This window comes from Moschus berezovskii, chromosome 2 (assembly GCF_049115385.1).
Source record: "Moschus berezovskii isolate FMDL1 chromosome 2, NW_MosBer_1.0, whole genome shotgun sequence".
NCBI classification, from domain to species: domain Eukaryota; kingdom Metazoa; phylum Chordata; class Mammalia; order Artiodactyla; family Moschidae; genus Moschus; species Moschus berezovskii.
Window position 1 is genome coordinate 81,134,442 of NC_142461.1, and position 22,683 is coordinate 81,157,124.

At 36.0% G+C, this 22,683-nt stretch overlaps 1 protein-coding gene across 1 annotated transcript in view; it reads right to left on the reverse strand.

Annotated features, from left to right (window-relative positions):
- LRP1B (LDL receptor related protein 1B) overlaps positions 1-22,683 on the reverse strand; it is a 2,241,805-nt gene that overhangs the window by 180,672 nt on the left and 2,038,450 nt on the right. Inside the window, exons 69-74 of the mRNA XM_088842364.1 lie at positions 22,039-22,168; positions 20,271-20,377; positions 19,799-19,931; positions 11,439-11,561; positions 4,035-4,160; positions 3,177-3,314 (exon numbers count right to left, since the gene is read on the reverse strand). Of these exons, the coding sequence (XP_088698490.1) occupies positions 3,177-3,314; positions 4,035-4,160; positions 11,439-11,561; positions 19,799-19,931; positions 20,271-20,377; positions 22,039-22,168 (757 nt within the window). The remainder of the gene's footprint in view (positions 1-3,176; positions 3,315-4,034; positions 4,161-11,438; positions 11,562-19,798; positions 19,932-20,270; positions 20,378-22,038; positions 22,169-22,683) is intronic.

Sequence of the window (22,683 nt, forward strand, 5' to 3'; positions counted from 1 at the left end):
CAACATTCAGAAAACAAAGGTCATGGCATCTGGTACCATCATTTCATGGGAAATAGATGGAAAAACAGTGGAAACAGTGTCAGACTTTAATTTTTTGGGCTCCAAAGTCACTGCAGATGCTGATTGCAGCCATGAAATTAAAAGACGCTTACTCCTTGGAAGGAAAGTTATGACCAACCTTGACAGTATATTAAAAAGCAGAGACATTACTTTGTCAACCAAGGTCCGTCTAGTCAAGGCTATGGTTTTTCCCGTGGTCATGTATGGATGTGAGAGTTGGACTGTGAAGAAAGCTGATCGCCGAAGAATTGATGCTTTTGAACTGTGGTGTTGGAGAAGACTCTTGAGAGTCCCTTGGACTGCAAGGAGATCCAACCAGTCCATTCTAAAGGAGATCAATCCTGGGTGTTCATTGGAAGGACTGATGCTAAAGCTGAAACTGCAATACTTTGGCCACCTCATGCGACCAGTTGACTCACTGGAAAAGACTCTGATTCTGGGAAAGGTTGGGGGCGGGAGGAGAAGGGAACGACAGAGAATGAGATGTCTGGATGGCATTACCGACTGTGGACATGAGTTTGAGTGAACTCCGGGAGTTGGTGATGGACAGGGAGGCCTGGCGTGCTGTGATTTATGGGGTCGCGGAGAGTCGGACACAACTGAGCGACTGAAATGAACTGAACTGAACTGAACAGAACATTGAATGATCTATATTCTACTTAAGCAAATTCAATTACTAAAGATATGAGAACCTTAATAATCAGAATCATAACTATTACTAAATCCCACTTATTCTTGGATATTTTGCAATTAATTAAGCTGTGCCTGCACACTCAGTCATGTCTGACTCGTTGCAACCCCATGAACTGTAGCCCACCAGGCTTCTCTGTCCATGGGATCATCCAGGCAAGAATACTGGACTGGGTTGCCAGTTCCTTCAGGGAATTTTCCTGATCCAGGGATTGAATCTGCAAGTCTTGCACCTCCTGCTTTGGCAGGCTTTACCAGCTGAGGGTTCTTTACCAGTTGAGACACCAGTGAAGCCCCATTAATGAAGATACACCAGTGTAATTATGCCATGATGAAAGTGCTGCACACAATATGCCAGCAAATATGGAAAACTCAGCAGTGGCTACAGGACTGGAAAAGGTCAGTTTTCATTCCAATCCCAAAAAAGGCAATGCCAAAGAATACTCAAATGACCGCACAAAATTGCACTTATCTCACATGCTAGTAAAGTCATGCTCAAAATTCTCCAAGCCAGGCTTCAGCAATACGTGAACCATGAACTTCCAGATGTTCAAGATGGTTTTAGAAAAGGCAGAGGAACCAGAGATCAAATTGCCAACATCTGCAGGATCATGGAAAAAGCAAGAGAGTTCCAGAAAAACATCTATTTCTGCTTCATTGACTATGCCAAAGCCTTTGACTGTGTGGGTCACAATAAACTGTGGAATATTCTGAAAGAGATGGGAATACCAGACCACCTGACCTGCCTCTTGAGAAATCTGTATGCATGTCAGGAAGCAACAGTTAGAACTGGACATGGAAAAACAGACTGGTTCCAAATTGGGATAGGTGTACGTCAGTGTTGTATATTGTCACCTGCTTATTTAACTTATATGCAGAGTACCTCATGAGGAACGCTGGGCTGGAAGAAACACAAGCTGGAATCAAGATTGCCAGGAGAAATATGAATAACCTCAGATATGCAGATGACACCACCCTTATGGCAGAAAGTGAAGAGGAACTAAAAAACCTCTTGATGAAAGTGCAAGAGGAGAGTGAAAAAGTTGGGTTGAAGCTCAACATTCAGAAAACAAAGATCACGGCATCTGGTCTGATCACTTCATGGGAAATAGATGGGGAAACAGTGGAAACAGTGGCTGACTTTATTTTTGGGGGCTCCAAAATCACTGCAGATGGTGATTGCAGCCATGAAATTAAAAGATGTTTACTCTTTGGAAGGAAAGTTATGACCAACCTAGACAGCATATTAAAAAGCAGAGATATTTCTTTGCCAACAAAAGTCTGTCTAATCAAGGCTATGGTTTTTCCAGTGGTCATACATGGATGTGAGAGTTGGACTGTGAAGAAAATTGATCACCGAAGAATTGCTTTTGAACTGTGGTGTTGGAGAAGACTCTTGAGAGTCCCTTGGACTGCAAGAAGATCCAACCAGTCCATTCTAAAGGAAATCAGTCCTGGGTGTTCATTGAAAGGACTGATGCTAAAGCTGAAACTCCAATACTTTGACCACCTCATGCAAAGAGTTGACTCAGTGGAAAAGACCCTATGCTGGGAGGGATTGGGGGCAGGAGGTGAAGGGGACGACAGAGGATGAGATGGCTGGATGGCATCACCAAGTCTATGGACATGAATTTGAGTGAACTCCAGGAGTTATTGATGCACAGGGAGGCCTGGCGTGATACCATTCATCGAGTTGCGAAGAGTCGGACACGACTGAGTGACTGAACTGAACTGAACTGAACTGAGATATATTTGGCCATATCCTGGTGGATACTGCTTCATCAACCAGTGGGGAACAACTTACATACAAATGAGAAAAAATAAAAGACTCAAGAGTTGGCACTCTTTTGTGACTTTTATAAGTAATCAGAATATAGGGTCACAAGCTCAATTATTTTTCTCAATATGAAAAATCAGATATCAAACAAGAAACGCAAAATTATTAACAATCAAGATCTCATGACTCAAGTATCATAGCCCTCTAACAATAAAATAATAATATCTTCTTTGAAAATGACTCAGCGATGGAGTGAGCTTTATAGCATTGAATATATTATTAAGACATTTATCATCATTCAACCTAATATAAGCATAAAATTCCAAAACTACTAAATTTATATTTTATAAAATAAAACATTAAGGAATACAGATTTATTTCCTGATATCAGGGTCTGTATTTTGATACTGAGTTCCAAGCTTCAGCTTTAACAGCTGAAGGCAAAATCAGCCTTGCCTACTTCATACTTTCTGTTATTAATTTAAGTGATATTCTAAGGTTACTTTGGCAAAGGCTTTTTTTAAAAAAAGTATTACTTAAGCATGCTTTGAAGAGTAATCTTTTCTCACAGCAATAAAGAAAATTGTTGACATGTTGAAGCAGAAATTAAACTCGCATGTCGTTGCACTTTAATAGGAGACAAACTCACTTATTCTGCAGCCTTGTTCATCTGAACCATCTCCACAGTCATCAAGCTGATCACACTGGAGGTCCATGGGGATACATTTTTTATTACTGCAAGCAAATTCATCTTTTTTACAAGGTCTTGCTTTATATGTAAGCTTACCTATAGAGTTATTAAAAAAAAAAGATCAGTGCTTCAGAGAATCAAAATAAATTTACTGAGTCTATAACAGTATTAAGATTTTCACTAAACGCTATGAAAAACATGGATCCATAATCCTTTATTTGAAGCTCTTGGGGCTAAAGGAAAAAATTTCTGAAATTTTTGAACTTTAGAAAAATAACACTATATTTACCCTATAGCAAATAACTATATTTCCATGTGAAAATGTTTGAATATTTACCAAAAGATTCTTTTTTAAAGTAATATAAACTACCTCAGGTCAGGTCAAGTCAGGTTCTGTCACCAAATGGTTTTGCTGAATATTTTAGGAAGGCATTTCGTTTTTTGAATTTTAATTTCTGAATTGTGTAAAGGGGACTGTGTACACACATACACAGTCTATACAAACACCCCCTACCACAAGAAGTTGTTTAACAGAATATTTTAAACCACTATGTTGTTTCTCTCATGCAGTACTTTCTGGAATAAAATACCCGTAACAAATGGAGATTTACAGACTTGGAGAGATTCAGTTGCACAGCTCTATTATGCATATGATATGTTAGTGGATTATCTTCACATACTGTCAGAAAATCAAGAGCCTGATAATCTACCATCAGACATGCCACATGAAAATATTTTTTTAAGTTTCTTGAGCTGTAATCATTGTATTATCTGTAGCTCACATGGAATCAATTATTTTGCATTAAAAGGATTTACCACCACAGGGATCTTCATCTGAGTTGTCCCCACAGTCATCAATCCCATTGCACATTTGCCCAGGCTGCAGGCATATTCTGTTATTTCTGCACCTGTGAGGTCTTGTGGGTGGGCAAAGAAATTTGTCTGAAAGAAGAAAAAAAAAAGCAGCTCCTTTGGGTACACTGACTTACGAAGAACCATCTTTCTTTTGTCGTCTTTTTATTTTCTTCCTTTTCAAATCTATGATCTAGCTTTTTGGAATATCTCTGATTGTAAAAATGGCTTACATGCAGCTATTAGAAAAATATGTGATAACAGAAGTTATGATCTTATTTATATTAATTACAGAAAAGAGTGCACAGCTGAAATGCTGAATGAAGTAAGAAAAAGTCAACCTTCACGGTATTATTTACAAATGCCTTATCTTAGCTGAGCTTCTCTAGTGTAGCAAATTAATTTATGCCCACGTTTTATACAAGATGGTAGGAACAGTTATCTGAAAGAGCAATTTCACACAAATAGAGCTTGAGCAAGCATATGTTACAGATCCAAAACTGAAAATAGGTCATTAAGCAAAAAAAAAAAAAAGATCCTAATAACACTAGAGCTGCATTTCTCAATCTCTGTCTCCTTGAACAAACAGGTAGATATGTATTTAAGGCACATAAGATGATCCTATTTATTCATGTTTAATGTGTGTGCATGCGTGTGTGTGTGTGTGTGTGTGTGATTTCAAGAATGAAATCCAGGGAAGTTTACACTTGTCCTTTCCATCACTACAGAATCTGAAGACTTCTCTTGTTAAAGTATGAAGCACCTTTAATGTCTTCTCTTCCTCACATGTAGGATAATCCAGGGCCCTATTACTGGCTGGTCTCCTCATATTCTCACTCTGGAATTCTCTGCTTAGATAGTCTCATTCATTCTCATAGATTTACTGGACACTATCCTCTGGAGACTTTCAATTTGTTATCTAATTCTAGCATCTCACAATTAATTACAGTATGTTCCCTGGGGAATTTAAAATTCAACAAGTTCAAAACTGAATTCTTCATTATCTTCCCTTGACCTCTGTCTCCTCAGACAAACTGTCTTATTTCCATAGTTCAGTTAGTGGCACATCATAGGCACAAGTTTGGGATTATCCTAAATGCACTTTTCCATTATGCTTCAACTCTTATTAGTCAAAAGTGCAGCTGGAATTGTCCCCAAATTTGCCCACTCATCTCCATGCACACCAGTTACAACTCCAGCAGCTCGGCTCTTCACTCTTTCATACAGAGATGACTGCAGTAGAATCCTTAATGTCTGTTTCATTGCTCAACCTAAAATCCTCCCAAAGCTACCAGAAAAGTAATCTGATCATTTCTTTCATAGTTATTTGTCACTTCCATAATAAAATTATGGTATTTTATGTGGCATAGTAGACTAATTATCCTGTCCATGCCACTCCTACAGACTCATCCCTTATCACTCTTATGATTCTAGCAATACCACCTTATTAGCTCCTTAAATATGCCACATTCCTTTTTTGCCTGACTTTCTTGCTTTAACTAAAATTTGGTTCACATTCTAGGCAGAGTTACTCCCCTTCAGGCTTTTTAGGAATGTCTCTTGTGTTCAGTTGCTATTCTCAATTGCTTTAGTCACATTCAACTCTGTGATCTATGGACTGTAGCCCACAAGGCTCCTCTGTCCATGGGATTCTCCAGGCAAGAATACTGGAGTGGGTAGCCATGCACTCCTCCAGGGGACCTTCCCAACCCAGGAATCGAACCCATGTCTCTGGCGTCTCCTACATTGTAGGCAGTTGGGAAGTGCACACTAAGCACACTAAGAACCCTTAAACCTTGTTCCCAGTAGCTCATGGTATCAAAATGTGGAGAAGCAAACCTACAGGTCTGTCTCCTGACTACTTTCATAAGGCAAGTAACTGGTCTGTTATCAACTCTACACAGGCCTCTGAACGCACGGTTTCTCTAGCCCTGCAGAGCCCCTTAAACTGCTGCTGTAAAATTGCTCAGATCTCACATTATCTCATAGTTTTCTACTAATAGCTTCCAGAACTCTGCTACTATATATTCACATTCCTTAAAAAAAAAAACAAAAAACAAAACTAAAACCAAAAACTGTTATTTTGAGGTCCATGCATTTGGTTATTCTTTTTTCTTGCATTATTTTCTCATCAGTCTTATAAACAGCACCCTCTCTCAATTAACTGAAGTTTGTAGCACCTTTCCTCACAGTTCTTTCTCTCTACCCAAATTATTCCAACCTCCTGCTGCTGCTGCTGCTAAGTCACTTCAGTCGTGTCCGACTCTGTGTGACCCCATAGATGGAAGCCCACCAGGCTCCCCCGTCCCTGGGATTCTCCAGGCAAGAACACTAGAGTGGGTTGCCATTTCCTTCTCCAATGTGTGAAAGTGAAAAGTGAAAGTAAAGTTGCTCAGTCATGTCCAACTCTTAGCGACCCCACGGACTGCAGCCTACCAGGCTCCTCCATCCATGGGATTTTCTAGGCAAGAGTACTGGAGTAGCTTGCCATTGCCTTCCAACCTCCTAGGTGACATCAAAATCCATATGAGAAAACCAGCCAATAAATGCACCTCTTAGCGTCCTGAATTTTTCATACCACATATTCTTTTACTATAATACAGCTAGGCCACCCATTCTTCTAGAATGTTGTGCACACGGGTGGACTTCAACAAATTTATCTTCTTAATTCAGCCAATGACAGTTCCTGTTGCTTGCAGGTAAAAAACACTTACTGATATAGCTGAAGGTTATTTCCAATTGCTTCATTTACAAAGCCACCGATTTTAATCTGAATTCAGACCACAATCTTCAATTATCCAACTTCTTAATTCAACCAGTCTCATTAAGGACACTTTTTCAGTCTTACCTGAAACATTAGTCCCTTGATACATCTAACTCTTCCCTATTCACCAATGTTTTTTTTCTTTGTATTTCCCTTTCTGTTGACATTAGTTTCCAAATTCTATTTGTTTTTATGATTTTAATAGCTTTACTGAGGGTTAATTTACATTCCATAACATGTAGTAGTCACTTAAATGTACCACATTCTATTAATTTACTTATTTGATATTGATAACCTATTATATTTTGGACATTTTTCTGAGTATTAATATTTAGTTTAAATGACCTGCATTTTCTGGCACTTTTGCTTTTATCCTTCTTAATTATCTAACAGAATCCCCAAACTTAGGTGAATGAAGCCATCTGCTATCCTAATGTGTGCATTTGGGAAGCCTAGGAATGTTGTAGATAATCATACTGCAATGCTGACTGCTATCACAAATATGAATATTTATCAATGCCAGATAGGCCCTGAACACTGCTTGGAAGTCACTCATTTATATCTATATTTATATTTTTTATACCTAATGTCATTCTTACCCTTTGAATCAATAATGATTCAAATCTATATTCCTTTCACGTCTCCCTACCACACCAACCTTTCACATTCTATATATGAACATGATTCCTTACTGTATACAAATAAGTGGAAATAAAAAGATGCAAATTATTATATCATTAAATATCTGTCCATCACCTGCATATACATATAGTCTATCAAATCATTTCAGGGGGTCACTTTTGTTGTTGTTTTTCAATTGTTAAGTCATGTCCAATTTTTTGCTACCCCATGGACTTGAAGTGCCCCAGGCTTCCCTGTCCTTCACTATATACTGAAATTTGCTCAGATTCATATTCACTGGGTCGGTGATGCTATCTAACCATCACATCCTCTATTGTCCCCTTCTCCCTTTTGCGTTCAATCTTTCCCAGCATCAGGGTCTTTTCCAATGATTCAGCTCTTCAAGGGGTCACTACCCTTACATAAAACTAATTGTTTTAACTTGCTCCGAAACTCAATCTTCCCTGCCTCTTCAGGAACCATTTCCTCTTTCTTGTAGCATTTTATTACCTTGGTATTTTTCTTGCCATGCTTCATTTGTTTTTTTCTAATCATCTTTTTATTACTCACCTGAGTCTCTTCTGACTACTCATATTTATTTAGATGTTTGGTGGTCCTTAATATTCTATCTTAATTCCTTTCTTTTATGTTTTGCTCCCTCTATGCCTGAATCTTACACATTCCATAGAATTTACTACTACATTTTCTGCTGACTCTCAAATTTATATTTCTAGACCAGTTCTTTAAGCTCTAGAACCAAACTCTTTGTGACCCCATGGACTGTAGCCCACCAGTCTCTTCTGTCCATGGGATTCTCCAGTCAAGAATACTGGAGTGGGTTGCCATTTCCTCCTCCAGGGGATCTTCCCGACCCAGGGATCAAACACAGGTCTCCTGCATTGCAGGCAGACGCTTTACCCTCTGAGCCACCAGTGAAGCCCACTACATTTTCTGATGACCCTCAAATTTATATTTCTAGTCCAGTTCTTTAAGCTCTAGAACCAAACATCTAACATCTCCTTGTGATCTGTACTTAATGTCTCCTCAAATACATCCAAGCCAGACTTCTAATCTTTACTTGCAAAACTGTTCCTTTTCCTGTGTTCCCAGCTATTCAAATGTACAAGCAAAAACAGCCTATAAATTACACTGGCCAACTTCTTTTCTCTTTGTCTTCCTATGTCCAATCCATTATTTAATCCAATTTATTTTGCTTTAAAAATCACAATAAAATTGTGTATACTTTGCCATCATGTGCTGTCATTATCTTAATCCAAGCTACCAGCATAGCTTGCCCTGAGTTCTGCAATTGTCTTAATTCTTCTTGTCTCTTTCTATCCAATATCTGAGAAATAGAAATATGACTCTGTGCCTCCTGTACTTAAAACTCTATAATATTTTCAGTTGGTTTCAAGCTAAATCTAAAACTCCCTCCCCAGACTCATAAGGTTTCAAGTATCTCTCCTGTTAGTTCAGTTTTGCCCATTATCTACCATGCTCTGTGTTCTCCAAGCACACATATCTTTCAACTCCTCTAGTAAACTGTGGTTTGCTCTATCTCAGGGCCTTTCTACATATTGTTTCCTTTGCCTAAAATATTGTGTCATCCACTCCCACTCCATCCCTTTCACCTACTTGGCAGCTATAAATTTCTCAGACTCAAACGCAAATGTTACTTCTCATAAAGTGAGACTGAATCAAACCCTATATAGAATAAAACTCCAAAATTCTATATTTGTATTTCAGCACATATAGTTTATAACTATGTGTTTTGTGATCATTAATATTCCTCTTCCACTAGATTCTCAGCTCTGTGAAGTTAGGGTCCGTATTTGTTTCTCTCATCATTATATCACCAAAAACAATCATTATCTTTAGTTTAACAGCTGTTAAATGAATGAATGATACTTTCCCCCACACTGTTCTCTATACCTATGGTGTATTTTAGTCTACCTCTTTTAATTCTCTTTCAGGCAGAGTTCATTTTATCCCTCTATGCCTTGTCTTTATTTAATTCTACTATTGCTTGAAATATAATACCTGGAAATTATTATTTTCCAACCAGAATATGATCTCCTTGTCAAAGAAACCATGTTCTATGTTTTTATTCCAATTACTTAGCACAGTCTCCATCACATCAAAACTTGACTCAGTGTTGATACTTATGACTGAGGGGAATGCAAAAATAGTCACAGAATTAAGCTGGATGTATTTTACAAGTTTTCCAACAGCTGTGCAACATGTCCTTTAGAATCACTTCCTGGCCCTGGAAATGGATCTGCGGGGTGTGATCTGGAGCCCCACATGGTTAATTAGTTTCCAAATAGAGGAAAAAAACATATTTTATTAAAAAATAATAGTTTCTGGCTTGTATTGGTAAACTCTGAAATATTTTTGAATTTGAAAAAATTTCAAGTAAAACACTTGAAATATTTTTTTCAAGTATTATGATTCAGAAATAATACTATCTCTGGTGATTCTCTAGAATTCACTCTGTTATATTATGTAGAAACACTGAAATTTAAATTTACTTACATTACTTATTAGGGGTACCTATAGAGAACAATTCTCCAAACACTATCTTTTTCAAATTTTAAAACATGTTTAAAATAAATCTGCCTCCTTGTTTTGGAGCTTTTTATTCAACAATATCAACATCTATAAAAAATTAGTTTAACTTGATTTACCAAATAGAACACTGAATATAAGTACATATAGGTACACATAAGTACATATACTTATGCTATGTTTTCTTTGATTCACCTGATGTGAATATTTATATTTATATCCAAGGCAGTAGCATTTTTCTTTAAACTAAAAGTTAAATTTCCTTTTTATGTTGATTAGAAACAAAGAATGACATTAAGAATGACAATATTTACCAAATACAGGATAATGTTTAATTTGGTGATCTAAAGCTGTGCATTTAGAGTTGTTGGTTGCATAATCATGCTTGTGACAAATGTCAGTCAGAAGTAACTTGAATTTGAACTAGAAATAAATTTTAAGATTTTTCATATTTAAATGTTAAAGAACTCCTAAATGCAGTTATCTGCCTAACTCTTGTAAGACAGATAGACGATCGACAGGTAAATAGATAGATGTGAAAGTGTTAGTTGCTTAGTCATATCTGACTCTTTGTGGCCCTAAGAACTGTAGCCTGCCAGGCTCCTGCATCCATGGCATTCCCCAGAGAAGAATATTGGAATGGGTAGCCATTTGCTTCTTCAAGAAAGCTTCCTGATCCAGGGATTGAACCCCAGTCTTCCATATTGCAGGCAGGTTCTTTACCATCTGAGCCACCTGGGAAGCCCCCAGATAGATAGAAAGATAGGTCTGTGTGTGTGTGTGTGCACGCACGCACGTGTGTGCATGCACGTGCTATCTCTTCAGTCATGTCTGACTCTTTGTAACCCTATGGACTGTAGTCTGCCTGGCTCCTCTGTCCATGGGGTTCTCCAGGCAAGAATACTGGATTGGGTTGCCATAGATAGATAGAGAAAAATAGATAGATAAATAATGTCTGTATATCTGTATGCATATTTATCTCCCTTCCCTGAATAACCAGTCTCAGTAGTGGGTGATTTGCGAAAGTATGTGATTTTATTATGCACATTTTTTCCCATACTTATTTGTCAAAAAAATTGTTTTAACCTAAAACATCAATTGGGTATAAAGCTTAAATCTTTATATGAACCTTACTCAATTCAAAAGGTGAACTACTTTAAATCCTCCTAGACAGTCCATAATCTATCTTTTGAGTAGTGTTGACATGTGCAAGTTCAGATTTAAGAGGGCTCTGAAAGTCATAAACTCTGAGAGGGTTATTATTATTTGAGCAAAAGCTGTGTCTATGGTTACACGTTATCTACCTAACCCCGGGATGGCAGAATTTGTGGTTCACCTCACCACATCACTGATTCATGCTGGCGCACTACGTCAGGGGAGGGGAGTACAGTCTAGAGCCATGGGAAATTCCATACCACACATGTCAGGGGCTTCATCAGAGTTGTCTCCACAGTCGTCTTCTCCATCACACACCCAAAAATGCAGTTTGCAAAGTGAATTGTTGCAAAGGAACTCATCTGCTCTACATATATTTCCTCCTTCATTTTAAAACAAAAGACATATATACAGCATAATTAATTCCAGTCAGCAAAATACATATTCCCCTAATTCTTAGCACAGTAAAAGTTTCTTATTTCCTTTTTTTCCTGTAAAATATTATACATCCAAGCTTTTTTAAAATAGTATTCACTGTCAACTTTTCAAAGCAATCTGATATTACCCTCACATGTATCATATTGTCTTTACAGAATATTGAGAATAAGATGATAGAATGAAGTTTTCTTTTTTAAAAAATTACTTGTTTTTTATTTGGCTGTGCTGGATCTTAGTTGCAGCATGTGGAATCTAGTTCCTTGACCAAGGATCGAACCTGAACCCCCTGCAATGGGAGTATTGAGTCTCAGTCACTGGATCACCAGAGAAGTTGCTGGAATAAAGTTTTCTTAAATATAAGTTTCCTTCCATTTCACATCATTTCTACATTATAGAGTGTAAAGAAACTTAGGTTTTAAATAGTACTAATTTTCATTACCAAAAATTATGCTCTTCTGGGAAGAAAAGTTACTTTAAAAGTGATTTAATAATTCATTTGTATCTGAAAACTGACAAACTGAATCATTTAAGCCAGAAAACCAGTAAAACATTTTTATAGTCATAGAGAAACAATTAATTTCATAACAATTAGAAGTTGGTGGGTTTGATCCCTGGGTCGGGAAGCTCTTCTGGAGAAGGGTAGGGGGACCCACTTCAGTATTCTCTCCTGAGAATCCCAGAGACAGAGGAGCCTGGTGAGCATAGTCCATAGAATCACAAAGAGCCAGGCACGACTGAAGCAACTTATAATGCATGCATGCATGCAGAAGTTGGTGATGTGATAGAATACTGTGCTGTGTGCTTAGTCACTCAGTTGTGTCTGACTCTTTGCGATCCAGGGACTGTAGCCCACCATGCTCCTCTGTTCACGGGGATTCTCCAGGCAAGAATACTGGAGTGGGTTGCCATGACTACTTCTAGGGGATCTCCCCAACCCAAGGACTGAATCCAGGTCTCCGGCACTGCAGGCGGGTTATTTAATATCTGAGCCACCAGGAAACTAGTTATTCTTATAAACACTGTACTATAGAATACTCTTACAAGCATTTTAAATGTATTTTTAAAGAATATATCTTTACTTTCAATTTAATTTTTAATTTTTTGGCTGTACCACATGGCATGTGGGATCTTAGTTCTTTGACCAGACCAGAGATTGAACCCATACCCCTTGCATTGGAAGCTCCGAGTCTTAATTACTGGGCCTCCAGGAAACTCTTTTGTGAGCATTTTTAAAATGTTTGCATTCTTTCTCTTTTTAAAATTAAATAAAAAGCAGCAAGAATACAAGGACAGTCTAACTTTAAATACGAGAAGACTTGAGAGTCCCTTGGACTGCAAGGAGATCCAACCAGTCCATTCTAGAGGAGATCAATCCTGGGTGTTCATTGGAAGGACTGATGCTAAAGCTGAAACTGCAATACTTTGGCCACCTCATGCGAAAAGTTGACTCACTGGAAAAGACTCTGATGCTGGGAGGGATTGGGGGCGGGAGGAGAAGGGGACAACAGAGAATGAGATGGCTGGATGGCATCACCAGATCTATGGACATGAGTTTGAGTGAACTCCGGGAGTTGGTGATGGACAGGGAGGCCTGGCATGCTGTGATTCATGGGGTGGCAAAGAGTCAGACACGACTGAGCGACTAAACTGAACTGAACACAAGTAAAGGACACAGAGTACAAATAAACTTTAATTATATATGTCTAGATACATAGCAATATATATATTGCAGAGACAGCAATGGTTAGGGAGTTAAAAACTTGCTTTGTTTTGCTTTTAAAAGTGTATTAATTTCTATGGTGCTTAAAATCTTCATGTGTTACAAAAGAGGTATGATTAAGATTTATAAGATCATATCTTCAAAGAGTATCAGGGGAAACAATACATTTGATGGGAATATAAAATGAAGATAAATGATTGCCTTCAGAGACTTATAGTACCAACTTAAATTTCATATATAACATAAGAAATATTGTTTCCATATTGGCAAGATTTGATGGTTGAAGATGTTGACATGTTAAAAATGGATATGTTTATTAAAACATAGAGTTGCAGAGAGATACTGCTTATCCTTGCAAGCCTAGAAAATTCCAAGAAAGAAGTATTGTTCATCTTGTGGATGTACTTTAGAGAGAATAATAACCCTAAGCTTGTTAGGGTCAATAAGCTCTTATTCTTTTGAGCTTTGACTTGCACACAAATCTCTAGTAATTCACTTTCAGTACCAAAGATTTTCTTTAGGAAATAAGGACAGAATCAGATTTGGGTTTTAGAATGACAGCACTACAGTGTGGAAAGCTTAAACGTGAAAACAGGTAGAGTAAAGCTAAGACAAGAAAAAAGACCAGTTTGAAGAAGGCTTGCAGTCAATCAGAAAAGAACTGATGGTAACTTGATTTAGAGTAGTTGTTGATATATTTGAGAACAGTTCAGGAGGTAGAATCGTCAGGACCTGATGACAAACTTGATGAGGGGCAAAGGGAGATGAATAGTCAAACACCGGACTCAATTTTTGGTTTATTTGGACCATTTGGTGAATGCTGGCATTGTTCAATAAATAAAAGAGCATAGCATTTGGATCAGTATTGGTGGAAATAATGACAAAATCCATTTAAGTTACTGGTAAGACAACCATGTGGTGATATTTAACAGGCTAGTGGATAAATGTGTCTAAAATACAGGAAAGGTTTCTGAACTGTAAATGCATAGTTGAGAATGATCAGAATATAGATGTTACTTGAAATTTAGAAGATAACACAGAGGAAATTAGCATTGAAAGATTGAATAAAGCAAAATCTATAAAAGAGACTGAGAAGTAGCCATAGTGGTTGGAGAAATATCTGAAAAGTGTTCTGATAAGAAGGTAATAGTTAGCGCATATAAATAATGCTAAGCCAGTAGATTTAGTGAAGTGGTGGTAGGTTTAGAGAAATGTTTGTAGTTGGTTATCATATACACAGAAGTAATAGTTCCAAAGTTTGGTTTTAAAGGGAAGGAAGAAAAGAAGAAGTTGGGTACGTCAGAGAGCTTGGTTGCTTGTATGGAGTAAAACAGATATCTGAACAGGTATATAAATGCTTCTGAGAAAAATTCAGCAAATAAAGTAAGGTTGAGGATACAGCAAAGAGAAAAGGTAATTCATGTGAGTTCTCTGAGAACCAAGAAAGTGTGAAGGATTTGAGATCTAAAACAAATAAAAGGATTATCCTTAGACTGGAGATGAGACAAATCTATTTTCAGAGAAAAGAAGAAAGGCTAGGCATAGAAATAGGTAGCTTAATTAATTTTGTGTCCAGATGTTAAAATAAGCTCATGATTTTTACTGCTTCTGTGAAGTAGAATGTGAGAAATAAAAACTTTTTAAAAACCTGGTAGGGTTAATGGTAGAGAGAGATGCTTTAAAATATATAGGTAGATTGCTTAGAATCTTGAGTGATAGTTCAAGCTGAGACCAGTAATTTATAATGCTATCATAACCATTCTAAGTTTTCCTACAAAATGCTTGACAGAACTGGCACAGCTCACAGTGACATTCTTGAGCACTAACAAACTCTAAGATACAGATAAATTCAAGTTCTTAGTGAGTCCAGCATGATGAATGCCACCATGTGAGACTTCTGACAGCTCAATATCTGGCATTGGGATGCCCCTTTCTTTCAAACACTTGCAATGTTCAACTATACATGCTCAGTCATTCAGACATGTCTGACTTTTTGAGACCCTATGGACTGTAGCCTTCCGGGTTCCTTTGTCCATAGGATTTTCTTGGCAAAAATACTGAAGTGGGTTGCCATTTCCTACTCCAAATTTTCAGCTCCAAAATGCCCTAAACCTTAAAATAATCTCAATCATCAAAATCAATACAAGAAAACATATTACCATTTAATAAGTGTCTGAAAACAGACAAAAAAAAGATAACAGTCTTTAGTATAAAAGATATGAATAGTGGTATGAGGTAAGTGTTGGGTTGGCTTAATTCAGTATCAAAATCCACAGGATATGAAATAGAGTTATAGTCTTTCATAATAAAGATTCTAATGACTAAATCTCATCACATTTTTCATTCTAAAAATGGATGAAATTCAGACAGAATTAGTGAACATCCTTTGATTATTCAAAAAAAAAAAAAGATTGGTAGCACACCAGTCTTGTTAAAAGAAAAAATATGAGTTCCCAAAGGTATTGAATTAGATAACATAATTGTCCCCATATCAGTGTCAGACATGCCACTATTTTTATTAAGAGGAAGAGAAAAACATATGAAATCATAATTGTAACACAAAGGCAAAGGTTTTATGATAAGTTACTAAAGGCTTCGCATTGTACTAGGAAAAATTTGCATTTTAAAAAAATGCATCAAGGGGTTCCGAGATATCCTAACTTAAAAAGCATATTGTGAAATGGCAGGAAGCACACATAAACAATTTAAAACAGGCATAATTTAAAGAGATTAATTGGATTAAAATTCCAGTTTCCTAGTCATGTTCTTGATCAGCTCAATGGGAGGTTGTTAGAAAAATAGAAACTATCATTGTAATTAACAATGACCTATGTCTAAATATAATTGAGCTCTTGGCATTTTCATAGAAATCTGAACAAATATATCATCACAGAAAATAAGAATCAAGAGTTTTCATCTTAATTTGGGTTGAGATAAGCTTAAATGTATGATAAAATTTGATACCTTCTACAATTAGAAGCTAATAATTGCTAAAAAGACTATCTTTTCCATCAAAATTGGTATAAAGAGTAAAGTTTGAAAACTCAGGCCAAAACAAACACCAAATTTCCTTGAGGTAACATGTTCTACCTTTACAAATGTGAATGCTGCTTTTAATTCCATGATATTTGGGGTTTCTTTCCCTTTAAAGTAAACCAGCAAAGTTGATTCACAAGGAAAATGCTCCATGTTTACCCTGTAGCTCTCTTACCTTCAACCCCCCAACACTTAGCCCCTGTTAGCTCATGTGTCCACATTTGAGATGAATGGAAGTAACATGTAACAGAAGAGATGTATATTCTGGCATTTTATTTCTTCAATGTCTTGAAGTGCTTTTATCTAATACTTAAACCACTTCCTGGAAGCAATCAAATGCTAGAAATTTGAACTTGGTCATATCCATATAGGATCAAACCACCAAGATAGTTCACTGAAATTTAATTACCTGGGAGCAAGGAATCAAGGAAATGTTAGATGCAGCCATAAAGAGGGGAGAGAAAATTTGACATATTTCTAAATGGTTTAATTCAAAGCCCTCAGCTGTTTTTTTTTTTATTCAGTAAGTTTAAAGATTTAATTGAGTCATTGTAAATTTGAAAGTTATCCCAGATTTCAAAAGCTATAATGTTCAATGTTTTACTTTAATGTTTGATTTTTTAACCTAGAATTCTTTGTTTAAACACATTTGTATGAAATCCAATATTTAAAAAGTAACTAAATTCTAACAGGATTGTCCCCCACTCCCCACCCTCCCAGGTACAGATTCACTCTCCAGGTATTTCTACAGTTCTTGGAGAACTGGGGCTGGGCTTGATAGTATTAAAACATGAATACAGAAACATCCATGGAGATAAAATAAGAAACAAGATTTCTTGCTCCCCATCATCTCAGTCAATTCTCTGTGCTATTACATAATTCAAATCTCATCACCCTTTCCTTTCTTAATATTAGAAAACTCCTCAAAAGCCTTGGAAAACGCCTCAATATGAGTAATATTAAAACTAAGTTCCATAGCATGACTTTTCAATTACTTGTGGTTCCTAAATGGGTCAAGTTTCCCTCAGCTCTGTGACTTTGAATATAATGATCCCACTGCCTGAAATGTATTTCCACATTTTGTTTGCACAGAAACATATTCCAACAGGGAAATTTAGTCAAATGATACAGAAGGTGAAATGGGATCATTCTCTTATAACCCTGACTGCCAGGTTATGATATTTGTATCTAACCAAGAAGAGCTTTGAGTGAAGATTGACATAACTAGAGTTACACTTACATAAGATGAACATGGCAGCAGTGAGTAGGATGTATTGGTGACCAACTGGGTCACCAATAAGCCTAGATAGGAAAAACGAGGAAAAGAACAAGACTGGTGAGTGACTGAAGCTGAGGGGATGGAATTTATTAATGAGAAAATACCAAATGACAAGAAAGTTAATCCTCTCCCTAAAGTCTTTGACTATAAGATGAGTTTTTGGTCCCAGAATGTTCACAAAGTTTGCTTTTGAGAGTCATTTCCTAGGCAGGTTGATAAGAAGTCTAGGGGTCCCCAAGGAAAGAGGGGTCTGGAATTCTCAAGGAGGAGAAAAGGACAAACTTATTTTTCTTCTGCATTCCTTAGGATTATGTATCCTGCCTGAGGACAGTCTCTAGATTAAATTTGGCTAATCATGTTATCTTAAAATGTAAATTATGGGAGTAGGTCTGGTCTTTATAAGGATTATATAACAATAATGTATCCTGCCTGAAGGCAGTCTCTGGATTAAGCCTTCTGGCTAATCCTGTTATTTTAAAATGTAAATTATGGCAGTAGGTCTGGTCTTTACAACCTCCAGACATTCTTTAGATTCATTGGAGAGTATATAACTCCATTGCTAACACTAGCAAGCGGGTACTCTTTCTACCCCCTTCTGATGTCTATGTCAGAAGCTTTCTCTATCTCCTTTATGCTTTAATAAAACTTTATTACACAAAAGCTCTGAGCAATCAAGCCTCTTCTCTGGCCCCAGATTGAATTCTTCTCTGGCCCCAGATTGAATTCTTCTCCTCCGGAGGCCAAGAATCCTGGTGCCTTTGCGTGATTCAGCAACAACCTTTCACTTTCTCCAGAGTAACCAATTACAGACAGCGAGTGTGAGAACTTAAGCAAAAGTAGAAGCAGATATTATGGAAGTTTAATCTTTTATGATTTTCTATAATGCACTGAAGATTCCAAATAAGAACTAGGGTTTCTTCTGCTGATATAATAATACTTTATCAGATTTGGAATAGAAATATAGTAAATCATAAAGGTTTGATCTAATATTAAAGAAGGTAGAAGATATTTTTCCTTGAGTGACTAGATATTTACAGAAGTAAATATTTTAGATACATTTAAACTTTATAAACAGAGTGCCTGTTCAAATGCTTTGCAACATATATCAATAGTGACATATCTCTGTTGATGATGTTTCAAATATTCTAAAATGTAAAGTTTAGAGGATTTTTTAAGTAAAAATGTGTTAATATATCTAACATTATGAAAATAATAAGAATGCTATCATTCATGGACATTTTAAGATTCACCCTACAATTTCTTTGCTTTCCTCTTATTAACTGTAAAATAGCAATAATTGTTGCTTTTAATGTGGTGATTTGCAACTAAAAAGTTATATGTCAGGAAATATTTTCACATAACTAGAAAAAAATGATGCTATAAAATTGAAAGTTTCTTCCAGACTTCAAATAATATAGGTTGTTTTCTCAACCATATGGCAAGAAACAAATTTGGGGCCCAACCTACAAACTATATATGATCTAGCATATTAGTATGTGTGATATAATATACCATATGCTGTTTCTATTCTTTCAGAAACAAGGCAAACAACGTGGGAGAAAAATGTGCCAAGAAAATACTTTGGTAGGAATGGCTACAGTGGCTATGTTCCCTGACCTCTTCTCACATTTCCATCCCTGATCCAACATCTAGTCGAATGTCATACCCATGATAGATACTCAAAAAACATTTGCATTTTAGTTGTTTGTTATATGACAATGGATGTATATTCTTATCTGAAAATGATCCAGATTTTGCTTATTTAGAACACTGTATTTTGTGTTGAGAGGCTTTCCTGGTGGGTCAGTCAATAAAGAATTTACCTGCAATGCAAGAGGTGGGGGTTTGATCCTTGGGTCAGGAAGATCCCCTGGAGAAGGAAACGGATACCCATGCCAGTATTCTTGCCTGGGAAATCCCATGGCCTGAGGAGCTTGGTGGGCTACAGTGCATAGGGTTGCAAGCGTCAGACATGACATAGAGACTAAACCATCACCTCCATTATGTAATGAAACTAGAAAAGGAGAATCATTTTAATTATCTTATCCTCTGCCTTTAGCACATGATGTAAATATTCTGCATAGCATCTTAACTACCATTCTTGCCATTCTCTTATTTGTAGACACACATATGCAATAGTACCTTACCTCTGTCACAGTTCTCTTCGTCGCTGCCATCCACACAGTCGTGAATTCCATCACAAAGCCATCTAATTGGAATACAGTGGGCTTTATTTCTGCATCGAAACTGATCTTCCTTACACTCAGTCACACAGTCCATCTGTTCAAATACAAACCGTGCTACAGTTTTAACTACTGATAATGATATAGTCACAAGCAAAGTAAATATGCAACTGACAATGCTGGAGATTTATTATGCTGTGTGGGCTTCATTTTACTTTTAATTAATGAATATCGCCTCTGCAAATGACAATACAGTTTAGTCTATGGGCAGCATGAAGATTCAGGCATTTGCTGAAATTACTGTATTCAATGTTCTTGTCTTGACATTTTAGACAGTGCTAAGAATCAAGATTCTGTCTCTCTATTGCTTATTACATTTGCTTTCTCAAACCTAATTCACATAATTCAGAGATTTTAATCAAAAGCTAGATTTTACCTCATCTGAACCATCAGCACAGTCATATTCTCCATTACATTTCAAAGATGCTGAAATGCATCCTCTGCTGGCACATATATATTCACTTGACGAGCAAGTAGGAGAAGCTGAGTATAAAGTTGAGATTTATGTTTAGTGAATAGAATGAATGTTGATAGATAAAAGCATAAATAAGCATAGAAAATTACAGATAGTAATGAAAAGTTTATATTGAATTATATTCAACATCTGATATTAAACACTGAGTTAAAATGAGCTTTACAATATTATTGTATTGTATTAAATATACCTCATGATGTAATGGTCTGTTCATAAGTATTCAAATCACTAAAGAAAAAAAGGGGGAAAAACCTCTCTATATCCTTTATTACTTTGATTTTTGAAGAGTTAAATGCATTATCTTATAATTTTAAATTTATTTAAAATATCAAAGCCTCAAATTATTTTCAAAAGTATAATAAGATTTAGTAAACTTTGAGGATGTTAATTAATATATGCATTGTATAAAGCTAAACGTGAAAATCTTGGCATGGTCTCATAGATCCTATGATATCTATTTGGCTATTTGTATAAGTTTTAAGAAGTTTTTTTCTTTTTTTAACTTCGGGTTTTAAATATGAACATATGCATAATTAGAGTCTATAGAATTTGAAATAATTCTTTTATGACATGGAAACATTTTAAATTGTAGATAAATAAGTTATAGCCAATACCCAATGTAATTAATTAACACAGGAATGATGACACCTTTCTCTGTCTAGGGGTTTCAGTTTGTTAAGCCTGCATTCAAATTCTGGGGTTCTTGGCCTTATATAGATCACTAGGTAGCCAAAGGTACTTATGTAATGGCTTTGTGCTCTAAATTGCTGAGTCTAGGGATGCTAAAAAGCTTTTCCCTTATGTTTTAACTCCTTTTAATTGGCAGTGGTTGCCTAGGGATCTGTATTAATGAGCTGGGACTATGTCTGAATTCAGTAAGAACAAAGATGTGATCAGTTAGCAATGTGGATCATGGGCATGGTCCCGGGCTATTAGAAAAGTGCGTGTGAGGTCATCTGCAGTTCTAACTTAGTCCCTAAAAATAATTATTACACTATGAAACTACTTATAACCATATATATATATATATGGTTATATATATATATATAGATAGATAGATAGATAGATTACAAAGTGATATTTCCCAGTATTTTTTCCCATAGAATAATGTTATTAAAATTCCCAAGTATAAAAGCTAATTTAATATATGTGTGTGTATATATATATATATATATATATATATTTAAAGTCATGTTTAAGGAATAGAAACGTATGAACTGGGTATTTTTTCCTCTATACTCTTATTTTGAATCTTAATTTTTACTTTGGACCAAGATGTAAAAGAAATAATACACCTTCTATATCTATTTCATAACCTTAATTTCCAGAATTGAAACCTGATTTTTATCACATTTATAATTTTAACCTTTTTCGTTCCACTATCTTGGAAAAACAACTCTAAAAGATATAGAAAAATATAGAGAATATATAGAAAATCAAATTTAGGTGTGTATTGCTTGGATCTTGAAATAATATCAATCTTGCCAGCCAAAACACTTTCAAAACATACAAAGGGCACACCAATTAATTTATCTACAGATATTTCAGATTATTTCTTTAAAATAGTAAAATGTGCATTATTTGCCACTGTTTTATACATATCTTTGCTGAAATTTAAATTTGAGAGTTAAAATATTATTTAAATGAAATATTAACTCAAGCATTTTACCTGGCTCACAGTTTTTCTCATCTTCTCCATATTTACAGTCTTCATGGCCATCACATTTCCATTTTGCTGATATACACTGACCATTGGAACACTGGAATTGATCTTTGGAACAACTTGTTTCACAATTTCTCTGACAAAAACAACACAAACATAATTAAAATTAAAATTTTAGATAAATATCTTCAACCCCAACAAACACATACAAGAATCTCAGATAGTCACACTGAAGCTTGTCACTAAAAAACATTATAATCATTTTCCAGTTTTGTTTGTCTCTGTTAGTCATAATAAAACAGAGAAATATAAAAAGAACATAAATCCCATGGTTTCATCAAGTAATTACGTTGCTGAGTGGTCATACTCCAAACAGTTATGGGGTAATGTAATTTTAATAGTTATAAGTGACAACGAGAAATGTCAATAACCTTGGATATGCAGATGACACCACCCTTATGGCAGAAAACGAAGAGGAATTAGAGAACCTCTTGATGAAGATGAAAGAGAAGGTTGAAAAAGCCACTTTAAAACTCAACGTTTGAAAAACGAAGATCATGGCATCCAGTCCCACCACTTCATGAAAATAAATGGAGAAACAATGGAAACAATGACAGACTTTATTTTCTTGGGGTCCAAAATCATTGCAGA